Raw genomic sequence first — 25,008 nt, 5'->3', positions numbered from 1 at the left:
GTCTTGTGTGATGTGAACACCCAGATACCGGAAACTGCTAACTCTCTCCACTGGCACTCCACAGATGTATAAGGGCTCGTAATTCCTCACCTGTTTTGTGTTAAAGTCCACAATCATCTCCTTAGTCTTGCTGACGTTTAGGAGAAGGTTGTTCTTCTGACACCAGTTCTCCAGGTTCCTTATCTCCTCCAGGTAGGTCTTCTCTGAGTTGTCGGAGATCAGGCCCATCACCACAGTGTCATCAGCAAACTTGACAATGGAGGAAGTGTCTGATGTCGATACACAGTCGTAAGTATACAGTGAGTATAGAAGAGGGCTTAAAACACAGCCCTGAGGTGCTCCAGTACTGAGCGAGATGGAGGAAGAAACGTGTTCCCCCACCCTCACTGATTGTGGTCTGTCTGTGAGAAAGTTGAGGATCCACTGACACAGCGATGAGCTGAGTCCTAGATCCATCAACTTGTTGTAGAGGTTAGAGGGAATTATTGTGTTGAATGCTGAACTATAATCTATGAACAGCATCCTAACATAATTCCCTCTACCAGAGTCTAGGTGACTCAGGGAAGTGTGTAGCAGGTGTGATATGGCATCACATGTTGACCGATTTGTACGGTATGCAAACTGTAAAGGGTCGATGGTGGCAGGAAGTGTGGAAGTGATGAAGTCTCTGACTAGTCGCTCAAAACACTTCATCACTACTGAAGTCAGTGCTACTGGACGGTAATCATTGAGACAAGCTGGCTGTTGTTTCTTCGGAACAGGAACAATAATAGACTGTTTGAAGCATGCGGGAACAACTGCTTGGGCAAGGGAGAGGTTGAAAATCTTCGTGAACACCGGTGCCAGCTGGTCAGCACAGGCTCTCAGAACTTGACCTGGGATTGCGTCTGGTCCTGCTGCTTTCCTGGTGTTTACCCTCTTGAAAGCATTCCTCACAGCATGCTCTGTGATGATAAAAACTTTGTCTTCACTGGTGCACTCCGTACGCATGCAACTGTTTGTTGTGTATTTTGCTGCGGCGTCGAATCGAGCATAAAACGTGTTTAGATCGTCAGCCAGTGAAGCATCAGCATTCATCATCAGAGAGGCTGATTGTTTATAGTCAGTTATTTTCTGCAGTCCCTTCCATAGGCTCCTAGAGTCACGCTGTGACCTTAATTTTTCTCCATAGCACCGCTTTGCCTTTTTAACTGCGCAGCGCACATGGTAAGACGCAGTTTTGTATTGGTCCATGTTACCAGAAATGAGTCCTGCTTTGTAGGCGACGGTGCGCGATCTCAGAACATCGCGGATGTTTTTATCCACCCACGGCTTCTGATTCGGAAATGTCCGGATGGTATTTCTTTCTAATGTATCATCCATTAGTTTACTGATAAATCCCATAACCACGTCTGTAAACATGTCTATGTCAACTGAGCTGTGCTGAAACATGTCCCAGTCTGCATCCTCCAGCGCATCCTGCAGCACGTCCACTGATTGGTCCGTCCAGCGTATGACCTCCCTTGTGACTGGTGCTACCTGCTTTAGCCTTTGTTTGTAAACAGGTATAAGGAAAATGGCGGTGTGATCCGATTTTCCAAATGCCGGCAGAGACTGTGCCTTGTAGCAGTCCTTGAAGGGGGTGTAGCAGTGATCTAGTGTCTTAGTGCCTCTGGTGGGGCAGGTAATATGTTGGTGAAGGTTATGGAATGTACGTTTGAGATTTACTCTATTAAAATCTCCTATAACAATAAGCGCGGCCTCCTGGTGAAGTATATATATATATATATATATATATATATATATATATATATATATATATATATATATATATATATATATATATATATATATATATATATATATATATATATATATATCACTAGTTTGCCCAGGAGCAGTAACCATTAGGAACCAATAAGATGTTTGCTTTTAAACAGGTGACCAGTACATACTACCTATTGATTGGTTTCTGTTGGTTATTGCACCTGGGCAAACTTAGTGCCCATAATTAAATAACCCCAATAGACACAAGCATTTTTGCACTTACTTCATCAGCGATGCATAGACCTCCTCGCTCTCGGACAAGCTCATATACTTCTTTTAAAAATCCTTTGGGGTATTGAACAGCTCCTCCAACTCCCTGCAAGTCAAGAAGATGAACTTGTATAAAATGTTACTAATGGCATTGTTCCATGCTTTTTCTTTTCCCTTTGTGTAAAGGCAAAGGAGGATTCAACAGTTTTATATGGAGACTAAATGAGGCTAAAGCTCACATATACTGTAGGTACTTTGCTCTACATTGAACAGAGCAGGTAAATGTCCACCCAAGGGAAAATTGCATTTAATGAGTCATTCTGAAGTTCATTTCTTACACCAGTAGAATTACAGTCTGGATCATGTACCTTCTTAAAGGAGAAGGAAAGGTTAAGTAAGCTTTATCAGAAAGGTCTATATAAATACACCAGTAAACACTCAAAGTAATGCTGCTCTGAGTCCCCTGTCAAAAGAAACACAGCATTTCTTTACTTCTATTGTGTACTCATGGGCTTCTGTATCAGACTTCCTGGTTTCATCTTAAACCTCCAAGGTACGGGCTTGAGCATGCTCAGTTTGCTCCTCCCACCTCCCTCCTCCCCCCTCCCTGCTGTAATCTGAGCTCAAAGCTATGAGCAAGTAGGGAGAGACTCAGGCAGAAAGTGATGTCACACCAAGCTAATATGGCAACTACTATCCTAAACAAACAGAGACAGTGTCTAGAGCTGGTATGGAAGAGCATTCTAAAGAATAAAAATTGTATTCTAGCTTGCACTGTTGTGCTAATCTATTGGCAATAAACTGCCTTGGTAGCTTTCCTTCTCCTTTAAAGGGGTAGTTCACATTCCAGTTATCTTTTAGTATGTTATAGAATTAATTATATGCAACTTCTCAACTGGTCTTCATTCTTTAATTACTTATAGTTTTGGAATTATCTGCCTTCTTCTGACTCTTTCCAGCTTTCAAATAGTAGGGGTCACTGAACTTGGCCGTCCATAAACTATTGTTCTGTGTGACTGCAATTACAGGTATGGGACCTGTTATCCAGAATGCTCGGGACCTGGGTTTTTCTGGTCAACGGAAGTTATAGTTCACCACAGTGAAATTCCGCCTCTCTACATTCATTTTTATGGGATTTTTTAAAGTGTATTTATCAAATGGTGAACTTTCACTTTCACCCATTGATTAATACTCTCTTAAAAATCCCATAGAAATTAATGGAAAGAGGTGGGATTTCCCTGTAGAGGACTGTGGTGATCTATAACTTATCTATAAATATACCCCTAAGTCTACTAGAAAATCATGTAAACATTAAATAAACCCAATAGGCTGGTTTTGCTTCCAATAAGGATTAATTATATCTTAGTTGGGATCAAGTACAAGCTACTGTTTTATTATTACAGAGAAAAAGGAAATTATTTTTAAAAAATTTGAATATTTGGATAAAATGGAGTCTTAGGGAGATGGCCTTTCTGTAATTCTGAATTGTGGATAACGGGTTTCCTGATAATGGATCCATACCTGTATATTGTTATTGTTATCTTTTATTAATTATATTTCCATTTAGACCCTCTTCTATTCATATTCCAACCTCTCATTCAGTCGGGTGGCTAGGGTAATTTGGCCATAGCCACCAGATAGCTGCTAAAATTCCAAACTTGTTTCCCCAGTGGTTTCATATAGAGAATTTAGATACTCATAAAACTCACCTGGATTGGTTCAGCAATAAATGCAGCAAGCCTTTGTCCCACACAGGTGCTTAATGTTTCCTTAAACTGGTCAACATATTGGTCTTTAGCTTCACAAGAACCTAATTAAAGCAAAGGCCATTAATATTGACACACTATGACTTCTGTACAAACACATACAGGGCTGAGCAAATGCAGTCAATAAAAGGAAAAACTACATGGCTACCTATGCCAAAACCATTTTATATAGTCTCCAGGCAAATAGAATGTCTTATCACCCAAGACCAGTGATCCGCAGACAGTGGCTTGTGAGCACCATGTTGCTCCCATTGGTCTGAAACTGGTGCTTATTTTTTTCAATTCCAGGCTTGGATTCAAGTTTTGGTTGTATAAAAACCAGTTGTACAAACAGAGTCTCCTATAGGCTGCCAGTCCACACAGGGGCTACCAAATAGCCAATCACAACCCATAATTGGTTCCCCAGGAACTTTTTACAGGCTTGTACTGCTCTCCGAATTTTTTTACATTTGAATGTGATAAAAAAAAAGTTTTGGGACCCCTGTTCTAGACAGAAGTTTCCTTCTGTTTTCCATCGCATATAATTTTATGACTAGTATGATATCTATCACTAATGAAATCTGCTCAAAGATCACAGGGACAAAGCAAGAAATGGCAGAATAACATTCTCTATCATCCTGAATTGGATGTTCACTATGGTTTTGAGGTCAGTTATGTTCATTGTAACTCAAGGGGGCAGTGACTAACACTGGCGACGATTCCCCAGCGTTACCATTTTTAGGCACTTCGCCAACTTACTAACGGGCGCAGGCGTAACTTCGATAACAAACGAGATAGACGCTAGCGCTGATTCGCACACTATTGCCAGGCGAATTTTCGCTCTGGCGAATGGATGATTTTACTGAACGTTACCTCTTTTGCCAGACTTGCCAGCTCAGACCAGGAGAAGTGCACTGGAGTGCATAGATCTTCCTCAATCCTCTGTTACTAATGTAGGGATGTGTAAAATATCCACCCCTAGTATTATGTGCAGGCAGTCCCTCCATGTTATGGACACCTATTTGGGTCCTAAAATACAGTTGGGAGGGGTACTGTTTGCTCTTTCTGCTCTAAGATAGGCCCCTGCTTCTTCTCACAGTGACCAGCAGATGGCACTGTGCTAGGATATAAAAGGCTCTGAAGCCATGCTTTCAGTTGTCCATTTTGTGTTAGCTCTGACCGGAACAGGCAGGCAGATCTCTGTGGAACCTAGACAGGTCAGGTCTAGTAAGAATAGGTTACTCACCATTATAGGTCACTCTAGGAGTGACAGATAGACAGGTTATTTAGCTGAGCAGCTCAAGGCTCCGACGAGGAGAGTCAGAGGGATTAAGATCCCGGGTACTAGTCCCTACTTCTGGGCTATTAAGTGTATAAGAACAGGGTAGATAGATTCCCCTCAGGTTCCACTTAGGGAAAAGGCTGAAAGCTGGGTGTACCTTTATTGCTGCGGAGCACGTCCTCTTGCCTGTGGGGACTATTACTGACCATATGGTGCTGTGAGTATTGCCTATTCAATGTGATGCTAAATCCTGTCATGCTCTATTGTATACTCCACTGAGGATTGTGTATGTTCAATAAACCAGTTCGTGTTTAAGTTATAAGAACCACTGGCGCCCAATTATTATACCCTGAATCCAGTTACAGTTTCACTACACCCTGCCTCCACACCGTTGCGAGGGCTCACTCCCTAAGATTACAGGTCTCATCCGGTGCACGTTTATTGGGAGTGGAGCTCAATAGTGGTGTAAATAACACATAATTTACTTTAGCGCTACACTTACATCATATTTTTTAGTGGAAAAAGTTTCTAAGTCCAAAAAACACTGGAGTCTTTTCCTTTTTTCAGAGTGATATCCTGCAAAAGTCCTTACATTTTTTTTGGGGTAACCAGGTCCCCATACATTTTCTAACATATGGAACATAAACTATACACTGGGCTCATGTGTAGGGCATTTTAACAACTCTTTTATTTATTAAGCTTCTCTGGACTTGTGTAATGTAATGTATTTGCTGCAACATATATGTCCATTCAACTTTAAATTTCCTGCCGTATGCAGCGCTAGGATTTGCTCGCATTGGCGAAATAACGGTAGAGAAAATTTGCCAGCTTTCGGTGCCCTGGACGCAACTTTGCATTTTAGCAAATTAGCGCTGTCTGAGCGAATTTTCACCTGGCGAAGTGTTACGATAGCTGCAAAACTGTTGCTGGCGTATTTTTGACGCTTAGTAAATTTACCCCAAGGAGAATTAGGTTTTTCTTTAACTTCTGATTTTTCATTTTACGCTTCACACACTCATTGTCTAGACCAGAGGTCCCCCAACCTTTTTTTTTCATTTGAGCAATGTTCAAATGTAAAACAAGTTGGGGAGCAACACACACACACCAAAAGTTCTGGCGTGCCAAAGGAGGGCTGTGATTGGCTATTTGATCGCCCCCTATGTGGACTGGCAGCTACATTGAGACTCTGTTTGGCAGTACATCTGGTTTTTATGCCACAAAACTTGTCTTCAAGCCTGGAATTCAAAAATAATCACCTGCTTTGAGGCCACTGGGAGCAACATCCAAAGGGTTAGTGAGCAACTTGTTATTCATGAGCCATTGGTTGGGGATCACATTTGCAAGGCCAGAAGATATTGCAGTTACATGACTACCAATTAAAACAATATTTACTATAGAAGCAGACCAGTGTTTTTGGAATGGGGATCTCAGATCAGATGTCATTTTCAAACTTCTCTATGAGGTAAGTTCAATATTTATCAACAAAATGCCAACCCCATGACCATGAATGCCTTCCCATTGCCAAGTCAGAAAAAATCAAGTCCTTGCTCTGCTATCCTGATGTTCTTCATTAGTGATGGGCGAATTTATTCGCCAGGCGCGAATTCGCGGTGAATTTGCGTGATTCGCAAAACGCCCGTGAAAATTCGCATCTAAAACGGGTGCCGGCGTCAAGAACGGGCGCCGGCGTAAAAAAAAACGGGCGCCGGCTTCAAAAACAGGCGCCGGCTTCAAAAACGGGCGCCGGTGTCAAAAACGAGACGCCAGCACCGTTTCGTGAATTTTTCGCCGTTTTGCGAATTTCGCTCGAAATTCGCAGATTTTTCGGCGAAGCGAAACGGTGCAAATTCGCCCATCACTATTCTTCATCAAAACGAATGCCATGGAAGAAAAGCATAACAGTGGAATCTCTATAAAGGGAACCAAAATAAGCTATTTGGAAGCATTTGGCCAGGTCCACCAGGACAGACAGTTCTACCATTAGACCCTCCTTCTTCTATATGAGATAACTATATTTTACTTCAGCTTTATATTGGAACAAACATGACTAATGGATCTTTCTAGTAAGATTCACGTGTTTTGGGCTACATTTGGAACTCAAAGCTATGATTTTCCCTTGTGTGAGGAGTCTCAGCCAAACCTCAAAAATTTCTCATAGAACGGAATTTAGAACATTTATTTCACTGCTAAATACCATACTGAACATTTCTCCTACTCTTCATTCTGATCCAGTTTCAGAGAAGCAGAAATATTATACCTGGGGAGCAGCTGCATTTCCTTATGGTCTGCACAGGAGAGTCTCTGCAGTGACTTCCGCCCCATACACCGCGGAATACATCTGGACACATTGTCTGAAAAACAATTACAACAAATGAATGGAAATTACAGCAAATGAACATGTATGTATGTATAACTTTATGTAATAAATATATACAGAATCATAGAACAAAGAGTTTAAGTGCTATGTGGTAAGAGCTGTAGTGGGAAGGAGCTCCCCGCCCTGTAGAGCTTACAGTCTAAGTATAACATAAATAGGTTGGGCAGTGCTGCAAGGTACTGCCTATTTCAGTGGTTCCTAAACTGTTGGGATGGCCCACTTGGGGGGGCTAAAGTTTACTGTGAGATATGGGGCAAACCCTTTTTAAAAAGTATTTATAATCTTATTATGAGCTATGGAGGCTCTGACTTAAAGAGGTGGTTCACCTTTAAGGTAACTTTTATTATGGTATAGGACCGGCAATTCGAAGCTACTTTTCAATTGGTTTTCATTATTTATTTATTTTAGTTTTATAGTTATTTGCCTTTTTGTTCGGACTCTTTGCAGCTTTCAAATGGACATCGCTGACTCCCTTCTAAAGATCAGGGCACACGGGCAGATTTGGGGAGATTAGTCTTCTTTGGGGCGACTAATCTCCCAGAACTGCCTCCCCTGCCGATTTAAATTTTAGCCAGCTGCAGGGGAGGCAGTTCTTGGAGATTAGTCGCCCCGAAGAAGAGGAGATTTGTCACCGGGCAACTAATGTCATCAATCTGCCTGTGTGGCCTGACCCTAAAAAACAAACGCTCTGTAAGGCTACAAATGTATTGTTGGTACTTTTTATTACTGATCCTTCTATTCAGGCCTCTCCTATTCATATTCCAGTCTCTAATTCAAATCAATGCATGGTTGCTAGGGTAATTTGGACCCTAGTTACCAGATTACTTAAGATGCAAATTGAAGAGCTGCTGAATAAAAAAGCTAAATAACTCAATAACCTTCAATAATAAAAAATGAAAACAAATTGCAATTGTCTCAGAATATCGCTCTCTACATCATACTAAAAGTTATCTCAAATCTACCCCTTTAAGGCTGAACCTCTAAGCGAGGCCTGAAGTGGAAAATTCAATGGTCCAGATGTTACAGATCAAAAAGAAATCAATCCAACATTTTCCTCTATTTTGGAGCTTTCTGGATAACAGTTTTTTTGATTGCCATAACATTTCCATTGCATTGGACAGGACTAGTGATGGGCGAATTTCTCCCGTTTCACTTCACCGACGAAACGGCGAAAAAAATCGTGAAATTCCACTCGAAAATCGTGGAATTTGAAGGATTTCATTCAAAAATCTTGAAATATGAAGGTTTTCAAAAAAAATCGTGAAATTTGAAGGTTTTCACAAAAAAATCATGAAAATCGGATGTTTTCACAAAAAAAACGAAAACCGAAAATTGACGTCTGCAAATTTTCACCAGCGAATTTTCATGTGGAAATTCGCCGCAAATTCGTGCCAGGCGAATTTATTCGTCCATCACTAGACAGGACTGCATTTGACCCATGCATTTAAATCCTGAGTTATATGTGACTCCCATTAACATTTGTTCTTACATTTATGGAGTTAGATATCACCATCCACTGCTGTTTATTTCCTTTCTTTGTTATCTTGGGCATCTTCCACTGCTGATCCTGGAAAGCTTCTGGGTCTCCGACCTTATTCCTAGTCTGCTGGTTTATCATTACTCTATATATGTGTAATCTTTTATCTAAGGTCAATAGCTGAGAACTTTATTTGGCACAAATATATGCTTTAATTGGGCCAAACATTGAATATTTTCCCCATGATAAGATAGAAGAAACCGCTGTTGAACTAGTGAGGGCCATCATTGAAATCTATAACATTTATACTTCAGCAATTGCTCTTGTGTAGGAAACACGTTTTTTGAACGGGGCTCCCCTTCTTTAGGTCTTCAAATAGATACAGTATGCTCTAATCACCACTTGATTTCTTGATTCCACCCAGATTTGTCAATTGTGTACAAGTATACAATGTGTTATCCGGAAACCAGTTATCTAGAAAGCTCTCAATTACGGGAAGGCCATCTCCCATAGATTCAACTTTAAGAAAATAATTCATATTTCTTATTATGATGCTTTGATGTTCTTCTGCTTAGGAAAAAAAAAGAAACCCTTCTCAAATATGTCCTAATCAGAAGAAAATCAGAGCAGCCTCTTTCTTTCTCCTGACAACTTCCTTGACTACTTGGTGGTCAGACTGGTGGGAAAACGATCAGCAGGTGGCGCTGTTGTAACAAAATTCATTCATGTTAACGGGACATGTATCCTTATTAAGGATAAGTAAACCTTTAAAATAAGTAAATTTAAAATTAATGAGGGTGCTATTGTAAGCACTTTTGCAATGTACATTCATTATTTATTTTTAATTCCAAGATATTAAAGGATACAGGTACTGTTAATATGAATGTATTTTGTTACAACAGCGCCACCTGCTGGTCATTTTCCCACCAGTCTGACCACCAAGTAGCCAAGGAAGTTGTCAGGAGAAAGAAAGAAAGAGGCTGCTCTGATGTTTTGTTTAGGAAAGATTTGAGAAAGGTTTCTAATTTTTTTCCTAAGCAGAAGAACATCAGAGCAGCCTCTTTCTTTCTCCTGACAACTTCCTTGACTACTTGGTGGTCAGACTGGTGGGAAAATGACCAGCAGGTGGCGCTGTTGTAACACAATTCATTTATATTAACAGTACATGTATCCTTTAATATCTTGGAATTTAAAAAAATAATAAATGTACATTGCATAAGTGCTTACAATAGCACCCTCATTAATTTTACATTTACTTATTTTGGTTTTACTTATCCTTTAATGGGTGGTTTTGCCCACAGAGACGAACTTCTTACCGTGTGGCAGTTGGTGCTGAGGGTGATGCCAGGTTTGTAGGAAGCGACTGCTGTTAAAGACAAGGTTAAAGGACTGGCTCCGTGATAACCTCCTCTGTAATAAGTCAAAATATGAAAATAAATATAAAATTTGATGAACCAACCACTATGCAAACCACCTTTATAATGCTCAGTTGTTGGGCCCTTTACTAATGGGGTGCTTGCTATCTGATCCAGGGCTTGTGATACATGAGGGCAGATTTACTAAAGAGAGAATCACGGGTTTTTTTAGCAAAAATTTGTCAAAATGACAATTCACATCACTAAAAGGCAAGTAACACACTTCGCTAGCAAAAAACTTTAGCACTGGAGAAGTTTTGCGCCATTTCGCTAGGTGAATTTTCGCTCAGGCGATTGATTGTTAATCTGCTAATTTATAAGTGTCAGTTTCTATTCGTTACTCTTTTCGCCAAAGACGATTTCTCCGGGTTCTGAATAGCAAATTAATAAAATGTAGCTACATCCTCAATATTATTATGTCAGTGACATCATATCCTGTATTCCAAAAAAGTCCCAAGCAAAAGTCAAAACGCTGGCGTTTTTCATATTTAAAGTGGGATTATGTTTACAAGTTGTAACTTCTAAAAAATATCTTATTTACACTTTTTTTTTAAAATTTGAAGCACATTTGTTTTAGGGTGGGCTCGTGTCTAGGGCAATAGAGAATCTCTGTCTTTATTTTGCGTATTAGTCACAAGATAATGCCTGATGTAGTTGTGCGAAGTATGGCGGAGACTTCCGATGTGAAAATTCTCACGTAAGTAAAAGTGCCCCATGGTCTCTTATCTACTCCCAGTGCATCAGCTTTGAGTGATGGGTGTACTTTTCAATTTGTTCATAAGACAAGAGTAAAATGTACATTTTGTCGCTAACTGTGGATTCGAGGGGAAATTTCGCATTTTGCCATCTGCAAAAAATGTTCTCATAACTGCAGCAAAAATTTGCCATGGAAAAAGTCGCCATAAGAAAAAAATGCCTTTTGACTTTAATGTATTTGGAGTGAGAAAAAAATAGTGAGATTAAAAAAATTGTTGTGCATAAAAAAATTTGGACGCCTTTGACTTCAAGGCGTTTATCAAATTTTTTGCCTTCCATGATTTTTTCTGCAGTTTCGCAAACGGGACAGATTTGCTCATCACTAGTGAGAAGTGAAGATCAGTGGGCTGAACATGGAACCAGACAAAAACCAGACGGAAAAGGACATAAAGTACCAAGTTGTAGTAGAAATGGACAAATAAGATGGTTTTGTACAAAAGCTACAAAATCTGGTATAGGTAATGAGTTCACCCTAAATATTTGAGGACATCTATTACTATAAAACTCATTGCCATAGTTATTAACAGCTTTACTGGTGCAGTAACTTATAGCAACCAATCAGGAACTAGCTTTGTTCAGTCTGTTGTATTTAGAATCATGACAGCTGATTTCTGATTGGTTGCTACCCCATTGCAAATATGTACCTACTGTAGATTAGTTAGTAAGTAAGTACATTGATCAGGTACCCATTAGAATTACCTGAGGCTGATTAAGTCACAGTTGCCAGTATATACTCTTGCCATTTGTAATGCCAAATCATTTGCCTCTGAGCCGCTGTTTGTAAAGTAGACAACCTGGAAAGGAACATAGAACACTGTTATTGCAAGCTAGAAACTCCTCTCCGTGGCAGCTTATGTCTGGTAGCAGTGTATACATATAAATAGTTTATGTTAACTAGCAGCCAGTCCATGTAGTAATAATAATAATAATCCATATAATAATAATAATAATAATAATCCATATAATAATAATAATAATAATCCATATAATAATAATAATACTAATAATCCATGTAATTGGGGAGGAGTCCCAGTTGCAGTCTATAAAGCTGATGATTGTATAGGCAGGCTGATGTCATGATAATGTTTAAAGACATGATTTCTACCGCTAGAAAGTTCAATTCATGGAAAAGAAAAAAATACGGACTTTAATAAATCTATAAATACATTAATTTGTGTTGTCAGTTGAGACGCGAGTGATAATCATAAATAAACTGTCTTTAGTAAATATGGTCCTAATGAAATAATTGCTTTGCACCCAGTGATTCTATTACAGTTATGGGACCTTTTATCCAGAATACTTGGGACCTGTGGTTTTCTGGATAAGGGATATTTCCATAATTTGGATCTGCATATCTTAAATCTACCAAAAAAAAAATTAAACATAAATAAAACCCAATAGGATTGTTTAGCCTTTAATAGTGATTAATTCTATCTTAGTTTGGATCAAGTACAAGGAACTGTTTTATTATTACAGAGCAAAGGGAAATCATTTTTAAAAAAATTTGATTGTTTGGATAAAATATGGGACATGGTCTTCTGTAATTCAGAGCTTTCTGGATAATGGATTTCCGTATAAGTCAAGGTGCTAGCCACTATAACACTCTGTATCGAATGAAGTACAGACGTTACCTTTAGTTTCCCAGGCAGAAGATTTGTTAATTTCTCAGCATATTCATGGATTGGGGGATTCAGGAAGATGTTGGATGTGTGACACAGGAGGCCAAACTGTTTGTGAGCAGCTTCTGTGATTTTCCTGCAATGTAAATGATATATCTCCATAAGAGCAAAACAGGGTTTTAGATATCTCTATGTATGGGGCTATAGTAAATGACCCACTACCTTATATTACTAATATACTATTAATAAATAGAGGCTCTCATTCTTTAAAGAATAAGTAAACCTTAAAAATAATTGAATGTAAAATGAATGAGAGTGCTATTCTAAGCTCTTTTGCAATGTACATTATTTATTTATTTTTAATTCCAAGATATTAAATCATGTACTGTTAATATGAATGAACTTTGTTACAACAGCGCCACCTGCTGGTCATTTTCCCACCAGTCTGACCACCAAGTAGTCAAGGAAGTTGTCAGGAGAAACAAAGAGGCTGCTCTGATGTTCTTCTGCTTAGGAAAAAATTTGTGAAAAAATGTGGTATTGGGGAGCACCAACCATCAAACACAGTGTATGGTGTGCAGGGTCAGATAATAACTATATACAAAACTACTATATAGAAAAGAGAAAATGAAAGAGCTGGTCCACACAGTTGCACCTTCGCATACATAAACTCCGAAATTAAATTAGAAGTATTAAAGTTAAAACATAACCTTTAATAAGCGTTTAAAATAAATGCCCAAACAGAAAATTATTAAAAAGACAGTTAGAAACAGGGAGCTGATTGACAGGGTAAAAGGAGGGTTGTTATGAGTGGTGCTCAACATCAGTTTGACCAGTGGTGATTGGTTAATCCTAGTGGGTGTTAGGTATCAATTATAAACCAAATTAACAAATGGCTACCTAGCCGTACTGGTCGATACCAGTTGAAGTATCGGTTGGAATTCTGAGTGCCTCAGGCACTTAATTCAAGTGATTAGCTCAAGATTCTAACCCACGGGTCATTTTGCCAATTCCAACCCCTTCACCCTCATAGTACACCACCCGCTCTGTAATGCCCTTCATTTGTAATGCCGTATTCCTTAGGCACTTAGTCCCTGCAATTAGCTACGGCCCACGGATCATTCAACCAAATCCAACCCCTTCACCCTCATGAGACACCCTCCCGATGCGTATTCCCATTAAAGTCCCTATCAGACGTCCTGCCTAACTGTGAGCTAAAAGGTGCGCCTGTTCTTCTGCATAGGAAAGATTTGAGAAAGGTTTCTAATTGTTTTCCTAAGCCCCTAAGAGTTTAGACTCAAAATAAAGTAGCAGTCTCCTCAGAAAAATGACATACAGTGGCTGCCTTGCCCAGGATTGTAGGGGGGACCATTGGGCCCTGACATGTGCAGTCATTTTCCTGAAATAATTTTTCTGAAAGTTTTAGTAAATTCTCTTACTTACCTTTATTGGGGACCCAACAGCTGCACATTGAGAAGTATAGTATATGCATGAAAGTTGTGTTTCACCTTTAAGTTATCTTTTAGTATGTTATAGATAAGCTAATTCTAAGCAACTTTTCAATTGGCCTTCATTATTTTTCTTTTTATATAGTTTTTGCATTATTTGCCTTCTTTTTCTGACTCTTTTCTGTCTTCAAATGGGGGTCACTGACCCCATCTAAAAACAAATGCGTTGATAGGCTACAATCTATTGTTATTTATTGCTACTTTTTATTACTAGTCTTGCTAATCATGTGCACCCCTATTCATATTCCACTCTCTTCTTCAAATCAATGCATGATTGCTAGGGTAAATTGGACCCTAGCAACCAAATTGCTAAAATTGCAAACCGGAGAGCTGCTGAATAAAAAGCAAAATAACCACAAATAATAAAAACTAAAAACCAATTGCAAGTTGTCTCAGAATATCACTCTCCACATCATATTGAAAGTTAATTTAAAGGTGAACAACCCCATTAAACTGCTCATGGAACTGCTCAAACATGGACAGGAGGAGTAAAGGAAAAGCAGCCAATCAGTTTACAGTGGCATATCCAATCAGAGCTAAAGTATGCAGTGAAATGCTGCCACACTTTATTCCCTTGCATAGGATTTTTAGTACCATTTTATTAAAGGTTCAACGCCTACTTTACCATTTTGATAAGGGAGAGTTTTGCATGGGTAAAACATTTACTCACGGGTGGCAATGGCCGACACTGACAGTGACGATTCCAGCAAAAAGATCCAGGTATCGACGGCCTTCAGAGTCAAACAACCACTGCTTGTGTCCCTGATGCAGCAATAATGGTTTCTTATATATTGTGTAGAGCGATGGAGCTATCCTTTCCTTACGGAGCTCTTGGATGTGTTCATATGGATAGGACTATCGAGATAACAATGAATACTCTATGTTTATAAACATAATGGGCCACGAAAAAAAAATGATCACATGGTTTATATCATGAAAACTCAATAGAAGTCTATGGGGAAATTTGGAATTTAATTAGGAGATACATTTTCTCAATGACTATGGCCCAAAATTCCCAGTGCAGATTACGGACCATTAGATTTTCCCTTCGGTGTCCACATTTTGCTTCCAGCTGCTCATAGTAAGTACATGGGTTCTGTCTACACCCCTTATACCCAGACTAACCCTGACTGTACTCACATGAAATTTATATAATTGTAAAGCTTCTATATCATTATTACTGTATGTTATAATCCCCTAAGTGAAAATATTAGGAGCTGAATGCATGTTTACTTTCTTTATGACAGATTCGCACCCATTGAAATGTCATAAACAAAGCGGTTGCTCCTACTTGTGCTCATTTGTACTCATGCCAACCCCAAAATTTCTGGTTGAACCTGCTTTGGTGCATGAGGGGCAAGGAAAACTGAGTTAACAAATGACTGAAGGGTGGTTAAATGCAAGCCCATATGATGGAGGCAAGGCTAAAAGCAAAAGATAAAGGTTGGTTATGAAAGAAAAGGTAAAGATTTAAAGGAGAATGAAAGGCTTCGTGCACTTGGGGGTGCCAAATGTTAGGCACGCCCAAGTGATTATATTTACCTACCTGAAACCACCGGGGTTATACCAGTGAGCACCACAGATCGATCCTCTTCCAGCTTCTTCTTTCTTCAAATTTCCAGGGACAGACACATGCGCATTAGAACTAAATAGTTGACTTTTTAGTTAAAGTTCAGCTTTTCACTCTACTGCGCATGCGTAACCACGAGAAGAAGAAGCCGGAAGAGGATCACTCCGTGGTGCTCACTGGGATAACCCCAGGCCGGTGCAGTTTTCTGCTGATAGGAGCACCGGCCCAGGGTTTACGATAAGTCAATACAATCACTTGGGGTGCCTAACATTTGGCACCCCCAAGTGCACAAAGCCTTTCCTTCTCCCTTAAACCATGACTTCTTCACAGTTCAGGTTTTTAGGTTTTAGTAATTAGGGTTCATACAGTATTTTCTCCATCACTGCTATCCAGCAACTCATCACAAAAAACCATTAGCCCCTTAGAAGTCCTGGCTGTAAAGTCATAAGGAGCTCTTACCTCATACTTTTCTGGTTCAAAATCACAGGGTGGCATAACCGGATGTTCATCTTTGGAGAAGTGCCTGAAAGAAACTATTACAAATAATCAGTGTGCTTAAAGGGAGGCAGGGGGAAGGCAGTTTGGGGAGGCGACTAAATCTCCCCGAATCTGCCTGTGTGCCCCTGCCCTTAGGCTGCTGGGGGGAGGGGGGTGTGGCTGATATCACTCCAACTTGCAGTACAGCAGTGAAGAGTGACTGAAGTTTATCATAGCACAAGTCACATGACTGGGGACAGCTGGGAAACTGACAATATGTCTAGCCCCATGTCAGATTGCAAATTTAAATATAAAAAAATCTGTTTGCTTTTTTGAGAAACAGATTTCAGTGCAGAATTTTGCTATTAACTGATGTGTTTTGAAAAAAACATTTTTTCCCATTACAGTATCCTTTTAAGTAAATAGGCATGCACCCTCTTGTGGCAGCTGTTGTAGACCCACTTGCTGTGTTTCCTGTGTGCCTGTTAAGGTGGGAATATACCTCCAGGCCAACAATTGGATTAGAATGGAGGTCTAGGGAGGCCCATTGAGAGGATCACATCAATGTGCACAGGGCCGCCATCAGGGGGGGACAGGGGGGAGAGTTGTAGGGGGCCCGAGGGTAAGGGGGCCCGGCCACGCTGCACTTACTTGATTAGCCGGGCCCCCCTACTTGCTGAGAGCTGCTGACTTCGGGAAGGAAGGGCGTGAGCACAGGGGGAGGTATCTTCTGTCCGTCACATTCCCTTATTGGTCACAGAGTTTAAGTCCCGGTTGAGCAGCTCAGGGATAGTATGGCTGAGGTTTGAACTTCCCCTCCAGCTCATCCAATCACCATGCAGCTTTACTTGAAATTCTGTGACCAATAAGGGAAGAAGCTGTCAGTGAAAGAAGATGCAGCCACCTGTGCTCCCCTCCTCCCTTCTGTAGTTGGCAGCTCACTTACAGCACGTGGGCCACACTAATGAAGTAAGTACAACATGGCAGGGCCCCCCTAAAGGTAACCCCTTTGTGGTCCCTGTTGTGTGATGGGGCCCTGGGCACCAATTTTTTTTTAAACTTCTGGGGGGGCAAGTTTTTTTACATGGACGTTTAAGCGGGCCCTGGCCATGAATTTTCTTATAACGTGTGTGTGTGTGGGGGGGGGGGGCTGGCCACTAATTTCCCCCCCCCCATGTGGGGTCATGGCCACCAATATTTTTTAATGGGGTTCCCTGACCACAAATGTTTTTTTTAATGGGGGCCCTGACCACAAATGTTTTTTTTTTTATGGGAGGGGCCCTGGCCACCAATATCTTTTTATTAACATGTGGAAACCCTAGCCACCAATGTTTTTTTTTTACTGTGTGGTGGGGGGTGGACCTGTAGGTGGGGCTTGTGGTGGGCGCAGCCCAGGAGACCCAGGAAATTTTGTTGTATGGGGCCCTGCGATTTCTGATGGCGGCCATGAATGTGCAGATGTGGTCCCTACCAGACTGTATTGTCTATCTTGGCCATTAGATCTGTTTTCAGCCATACATCAGTTGGGAAGGCCATTGGGAGGGCATCACTGGGTCAATAAGGCTCGGTTTTATGGGGCCAAGTTGTCAGGTTTTAGAAACCTATGTATGGCTATATTTGGTGATATATAAGGAGAGAAGGGGTATTTTACCTTTGTGGAAAGACTGAAAGGTGCTTTTTTTTTTTTAAAAAAAAGAGAGGGATCTCTTGGTCACCTTGCTGCATTTTATTGAACTACAATATCCGGGATTCTTAAAGTCTATAGATGTGATTAAAACGAGTGTCCCTTCTCGGACACTTTCCGCAGTCCTACAAATATCTAAAGTCTACTTTACCAGGGCTGGAGAGTAAATAATAGGAAGGGAACATGAGACAGCAGAACGTGAAGCAGTCTGGTCAGCTGGCAGTCATTCAGCTGTCATCGAGACAGCAAAGTTAATGAGAAGTTAATGTGGATGGCGCCAAAGATCTCTATGACTGGGATATGTCTTCTGGTGCAAAGAAGTAAAACCTTTTCACCTTTTGCTTTGCAAGATTATATCATTGGTTAATGTTACATTACAGGTAACTTGGAGTCACTGAAACTCTAAAACTAAAACAAAGTACAGTGGTTCCAAAACTGTGGGGTGTAATTGGAGCAGTGGCAGGAAGGCCTCAGTTAGGGCAGCAATGAGGAGAAGGCCATTGGCTCTCCAAGATACACTTAAACGCCCAATGGGGACAATGGTCATGAGTTCTCATAGATTCCCATGAAAATCCAGCTTGAAGGTAATTTAAGGTGAGATTTGGGGTGGGTTGCACTCCTAGATATACTTGAAAGCCCAGCTTGAAGTGTAATTAGGGTGAGATCTGGGGATAATGGCCACTGTGCTCCCAGATACACCTGAAAGTCCAGCTTGATGGTCACTGAAGGTGAAATTTGGGAGCAAATATATATTTGTTTTCTTAGATATTCTTAGAAATATGCCTAAATGGCCTTTCCTAGCAACAGTGAATTTCTCCTTCTGGCAGTGCAGGGTGTGCAGATAGCACTTTTAAACATGGAATGTGAAAGAACATAACCCTCTGCTGGTATTAGGGGGAATTAAATACAACCATGTGACTGCACTTATTTCAGTAGACAAGCTCTTGTACACTTATATTTAGGAGTAGAAAAGTGCTTAAAGGACAAGTAATGTTATTAAGTGCCCCTCATTGCACCTCTCCTATAAATAAGGAAGCTGCAGCTTTGCTGGGGAGTGCGGTGGCACACACAAGCAGCACTGGGCAAGCAGAGAATGGCACACATAAGCAGCACTGGGCAAGCACAGTAACGTAACTTGGTGGGGGCGGGCCCTGGTGCGGGCCGTGCAGACGGGCTCGCCCCCACCCTCGTCTGCGCGTTTTTTCTCTGCGCCTGCAGCCGGCTGCAGCGCGCACGATGTTCCGGGAGGGCCCTGCGGGGGTGCGGGCCCTGGCCCATTTGTACCCCCTGCTCCCCCGGTAGTTACGCCCCTGGGCAAGCAGAGAATGTCACACACAAGCAGCACTGGGCAAGCAGACAATGGCACACACAGGGAGGGAAGGCAGAACAGAGCAGGAGACAGGAATCAGGACCAGTCTAATATGTACTACATACAGTGACACAGTGCTGGTGCCCCATTAGCATTTTGAATAAAGTGTGAACAGGTGAACAATGTGGGCAGTTTCAGTCTGGGTCTCAGGTGTGAACAGTACAGGTTTTAGAATATAAACAATAGACGTGTCACAAGTGTGAACAATACAGGGGGATCAGGGGATTAGAGTCTGAATTTGAGGTTTAAACAATGCAGGGGCCAGTTAATCTCTGTAGAGATACCATTTAAATTTTACATATGGTAAACAGACACAGCATGTGGGGGGCCACAGAAGGGCGGGCTGCCAGTTGGACAGCCCTGATCTAGGACTTCAAAGATGTGCAAATTCACCATCTTGAATTTTGTTGTGTCAGTGGCACTGCACATGCTCATTGTGCTCTGGTTTCTAAACTGCCATGTAATGTGAATCTAAATTAATTACTTATCAGACTCATATTGTGAAATGAATGTTATATATATATATATATATATGTGTATATATATATATATATATATATATATATATATATATATATATATATATATACTGTATATATATACTGTATATATATACTGTATATATATATATATATATATATATATATATATATATATATACGGCAGGTACAGACTGCACAGCATGAAGCTAGTCAACTACCTGGGTGCTGCAGTAGAAATATTTTTACAAACAGTCTCTCCATGGTACTGACTGGTTTTGTCCTTGAGAAAGGTTCCTGTGTGGAACCGAAATGTCTGTTTTAATAAACTCACAATATACTGTATATATATATACAGTATATTGTGAGTGGGTCCCTAAGCTCAGTAAGTGACAGCAGCACATACACAAATTTGTCGAGAATTTCAGAGTATTGGCGCAAGCGAATTAATTTGCGAAACTGCGGTGACAATTCACTGGCGAAAAATCCACTGCGTCAAACTTGGCGTGTGCATAAAAATTGACGTGTGTCAAAATTTATTTTGACGTTTAATGACTTCTATGCACTTCGGGAATTTTTGTTGTTTCACTAATTTTGCGGTAGATTCATCGAAGCAAAACTGCACAGATTCGCCCATCACTAATTGCGCAGACTTTTAACCCTACTGCTTTGTTAAGTTTCCTTAAACACTCCCCTAACTATCAAATTTACACAGGCAAGTTCTTGTCTATTGTAATAAATACAGTCACATAGGCATTACTAACCCGGTTTTGAGTTTATTATTATTTATTATTATTATTATTAACATGTATTTATATAGCGCCAACATATTGCGTAGCACTGTTTCTCCTTTATCTAGCCCTATAGACTCTACTGAAAAGGCTAGCCTAACACATCATCGCCCCAAAAGCATTTAATGGGAATTTCCACCCAAAATTATTTTTTTGCATAATGAAATTTAATGTAATTCTAAGCTGCATATCTAAATAACTTTCAAACTGCTGAAAACTACTGCAAACTAAAGAGTTTGGTTGGAGGATCCTTTAAAACCCCCATAGTCTGTAAGTGGATTCCAGAATGTTTTTCTGTATCCTTTCTGCATATATATATATATATATATATATATATATATATATATATATATATATATACATATATAGTAAAAGCTGCTCGTTCACCAGTAAGCTGAATGGGAAAAGTCATATCTCTGTATGAGTTGAGTAGGAGCAGCCGCAGTTCAGCCAATCAAAATGTAAGAATGGAAAACACCCACTCAGTGTTTAGAATTAGAATCTGTCACTTCCACTGGCTACAGTCTTTTTTTTTTTTTTTAAATAGCAGACCTAGAAATGCCAACTGCTGATTGGTTACTAGTGCTGGGGCAAGTTTTTCCCTTTCATTTCATTACCCTTTAATATGTCAAAATTGAGTTATGAAATAATTTTCCAATTTTGTTTGTGTTACAAGATATGTTATAAAATAGGGTACGTCGATGATCCCTGCACTATGGAATGGGCTACTGCGGGGACGGGGGAGCATGGGGTGGAATGGGAGACGAGACCCCTCCGATGTCACTGCTGATGCCCTGGATCTGCTCACAGCTATTGGCTACTTGTGAGCTGAGTCATAAACGCATAAACTGTTTATTTGAGAAATATTCTAGCAGGGCTGTGTCACTGGGAGGTGCTGCAGACACTTATGCACTATTAATGCAGGCTCCAGTGCCTTCTCCCTGAGGTCTCCCAACACCACCTTTTGTGTTCCCTATAACACAATACTGCATTCCCCCTATTCCCCCTACTTGCCAAGGTTCCCTATCCTGCAAACAAGTCATTATTATAGATGATCTCTTTCTATATCAACTCTCTTCCATTCTCTAGAAATTACAGGTTTGGAGATTTTCTGTCTCTTACCTGATCTTATCTGATCTCCACCGTAGCCCTATTTTCCTATTGCCCACAGATATTTTTGGTTCAGAACTATCTATGACACGCACTATGTCGCTTTATTTAATCCTGATCAACTAGTAACCAGTATATAATAATAATAATCCATGTTCGGTCGAGTTCTGACCCTAGTTCTGTGATGTCCCTGATGGAATAATTTCATCACTTCATCTTTAATTCATAATTCACTTTTGTGTCATTTAACCTCTTTTTAATCTGTTTCCACCTTCCATACTCCCCAGAAGTTTGCTGGTCACTATGATAAGAAGGTGACTTGTAAGTTTGTAAATTGTAATGTCTAACATACTGGCATCAAGTTTTCTCCAATCTTAATTTATGTCCATACCAGACACTGGGATTTGGTAGATAGAATTCAACGTGAAGTGTCTCATGAGTAACAGGTTGCTCTCTGACCCCTTGGATGTTGCTCCCATTGGCCTCAAAGCAGGTGATTATTTTTGAATTCCAGACTTGGAGACAAGTTTTGGTTGCATAAAAACCAGAGGTACTGCCAAACAGAGCCTCTTGTAGGCTGCCAGTCCACATAGGGGCTACCAAACAGGCAATCACAGCCCTTATTTTGCATCAGCCAGTAATATTTTTCATGCTTGTGTTGCTCCCCAACTCTTTTTACATCTGAATGTTGCGCATGGGTAAAAAAAGGTTGGGGATCCCTGTTGTTTGTCAAAAGTTTTCGGTTCCAGTCCCCATGTAGATCCAACTTTTGGTCAAACCTCCCCCCATAGCTTATAAGTTGGGTACAGTTGTATGAAAAAATTTGTATATTGTATATTTGTCATTGAGCCATAGTTCCAAGAGCACATAGGACAGCAAGTAACAAGGACTCAAATCTTACCCTAAATGACCTTCAAGCTGGGCTTATAGGTGAATCTAAGAGAACAAATTTCTCCCCAGTTCTCAACCTAACAGACTAAGCCAGGTCTGGAATGAGAATCATAATAACCCTGGTATTTCAGGTACACAGAGGCCCAATAAGCCCACACAGAGGCCCAAACAGCTCCCACCAGCCCACTAAATACTGACTTTCAATGGCAGCTTATAGCATCCCCTCTGGCATTTGCCAGAACCCACAGATTGCCAGTCCGGACCTGGACTGAACCACTTTACTACTGCTCCAAACCCACCAGGGGTGGGGGACAGCCTAACAACTGGTTTTCTGTTTACCCAATCCTTGCTTTATTTATTTAACTACGTAGCACAATTTATGTTTTTTTGTATATACAGGCTGTGTTATATTATCCAGACAGATCTGAAGGTAAATTAAGAAGAACTTATCAGAAGTTAAAGAACCAGCAGCAGTGCTTGCCAGTTGACCTAGGAATGCACTAGCCCAATGACTGATTTGATTTATCCATAAAGCAAACCCACCCAACACACAATTCCTTTCTTCAAATTCAGATGCCAGGGAGCTATTGAAAAGCCCTGTTGCCATCCAATATTAACAAGAAAGCATGGAATGTAAGGAAGAAACCACTAAGTCATGTCATGTGAATAGTCATTCTCTTCTATTAGTTTGTGCCTCTGTGCATGTGTTAGTGTGATCGACGTGTCTAGTAACTATATATAGCTGCAAAGAATACGTTTGCCCTTGAGTCTTAGTATTACTTTGATCCTAATTATAAATATTGAGCTTAATATGTTGATCGTTAGCGTGCACCCACACTAACTGAGCATGCTGGGAATTGTAGTTTTTAGAAGCCAGAGCTGGCACTATGCTGATCACAAGTGTTTGGAATAGTGCAGTAGAAGGAAAAGTGCTTCCATGAAATAGCTTAAAAGGTTAAAAATCAAATATAATTATTCCCCTTGCGTGCGTTTGTGATCATCCACCCATTGTGATGCATGAATGTTATAGCAGGAGGGACATTTCCATTGGACGGCAGCTACCTTCAGACTTCACTTACCTCCAATGAGGGGTAGCGGCTGGTGACATTTGAGGAGATTGGCGTAGGCTCTGGATATGGACCGTTTCATGGCTGCAGGGAAGTTCATTCCTTGAGATCCAGAGAGGGCAATGCTGGGAGAGCTGCAGATCAGCCCTGTTTTTCACTTCCACTCAGCTGGGGCTGGAAAAGAGGAGGGGAAGCGACAGAGGACGGGCCCCCCTACCCACCCCTTCTATACATTCCTTACTATTTCCATAGTTGTGATTTAGAATTCATGGAATTTTCTTTCACCATCTGCACGTGGTTAATGTATAGTCGAGAGCCAAGAGCTTTCGGAGAAGCTACTAACAGAGATTCTGTCCTGTGATGCAAGTTTGGGAATTAGAGAATATAATGCTGGTCAGTGACAAGTGCAATATACAAGTTATTGATTTATAATGTATATTTAATGCACAGGAAAGAGTGATAAGAAATAAAGTGCAAATTGCCTTTGGAAGGGGGAAAGAAATTCCTCATTAACTCCACACTGTCAGTCAGATCAATTTCTGGCCAAGCTCTGTACTGAGGCTTGAAAAAGGGCCCAGTGGGGCTGGAAACATTGCCTGCGTGTTATTTTGAGGGCTGAATAAATGATTCACTTGTTCTGCAATTGACAATGTGCCTCTGAATTTTTTGGTGTATCTACAATTACGTCTCCAGATGCAGGCAGGAGACCTAAAGCAAATACCTAACATCACAACAGGTGGCCTTGTACCTATATGGGTAAGAGCCCTCTAACTCTTTATTGATTATTCTCCCACTTTATTCCTGCCTTTCTTTGTTTTTGTCTCTACCCTCTTCCCCTACCCCCAAAGTAATTACTATAATTATTTTTATTGTTTTATTTCTACATTTGAATATTGGAAATTTGATTGAAAAAAATACTCACTTTTACTGCCCCAACCTCTCATTTTTGATACATGAATATTGGGTTTTTTACTCTAATCCCAGATATTCTTGGCTGAATACCAGGCGATGCACAATTACATTCCAAATTTCAGTGATCCACAACCAGTAGCTCGTGAGCAACATGTTGCTCTCCAACCCCTTGGATGTTGCTCTCAGTGTCCTCAAAGCAGGTAGTTATTTATGAATTTCAGGCTTGGAAGCAAGTTTTATTCACATAAAAACTAAGTATTGTGCCAAGTAGAGCCTCCTGTCGGCTGCTAGTCCACCAACGGGCTACCAAATAGCCAATCACAGCCCTTATTTGGCACCCAAGGGACTTTTTCATGCTTGTGTTGCACCCTAACTCTTTTTACATGTGAGTGTGCCTCATGGGTAAAAAAGGTTGGGGACCCCTGCCATATTTAATACAGCCCATATGCCACTCACTTCACAG

The 25,008-nt window shown here is 40.5% G+C and overlaps 1 protein-coding gene across 1 annotated transcript in view; it reads right to left on the bottom strand.

The window, feature by feature from the left end:
• Positions 1-24,193, bottom strand: part of agxt2.L (alanine--glyoxylate aminotransferase 2 L homeolog) — a 35,500-nt gene extending 11,307 nt beyond the window's left edge. The window contains exons 1-9 of the mRNA XM_018266424.2: positions 23,646-24,193; positions 16,225-16,298; positions 14,866-15,050; positions 12,700-12,823; positions 11,768-11,862; positions 10,214-10,307; positions 7,301-7,394; positions 3,726-3,826; positions 2,030-2,122 (exon numbers count right to left, since the gene is read on the bottom strand). Of these exons, the coding sequence (XP_018121913.1) occupies positions 2,030-2,122; positions 3,726-3,826; positions 7,301-7,394; positions 10,214-10,307; positions 11,768-11,862; positions 12,700-12,823; positions 14,866-15,050; positions 16,225-16,298; positions 23,646-23,733 (948 nt within the window). The 5' untranslated portion in view covers positions 23,734-24,193. The remainder of the gene's footprint in view (positions 1-2,029; positions 2,123-3,725; positions 3,827-7,300; positions 7,395-10,213; positions 10,308-11,767; positions 11,863-12,699; positions 12,824-14,865; positions 15,051-16,224; positions 16,299-23,645) is intronic.
• Positions 24,194-25,008: the final 815 nt, after the last annotated feature.

The sequence above is a fragment of the Xenopus laevis genome, chromosome 1L (assembly GCF_017654675.1).
Source record: "Xenopus laevis strain J_2021 chromosome 1L, Xenopus_laevis_v10.1, whole genome shotgun sequence".
NCBI classification, from domain to species: domain Eukaryota; kingdom Metazoa; phylum Chordata; class Amphibia; order Anura; family Pipidae; genus Xenopus; species Xenopus laevis.
This window is presented reverse-complemented; position numbering and strand designations above follow the sequence as displayed.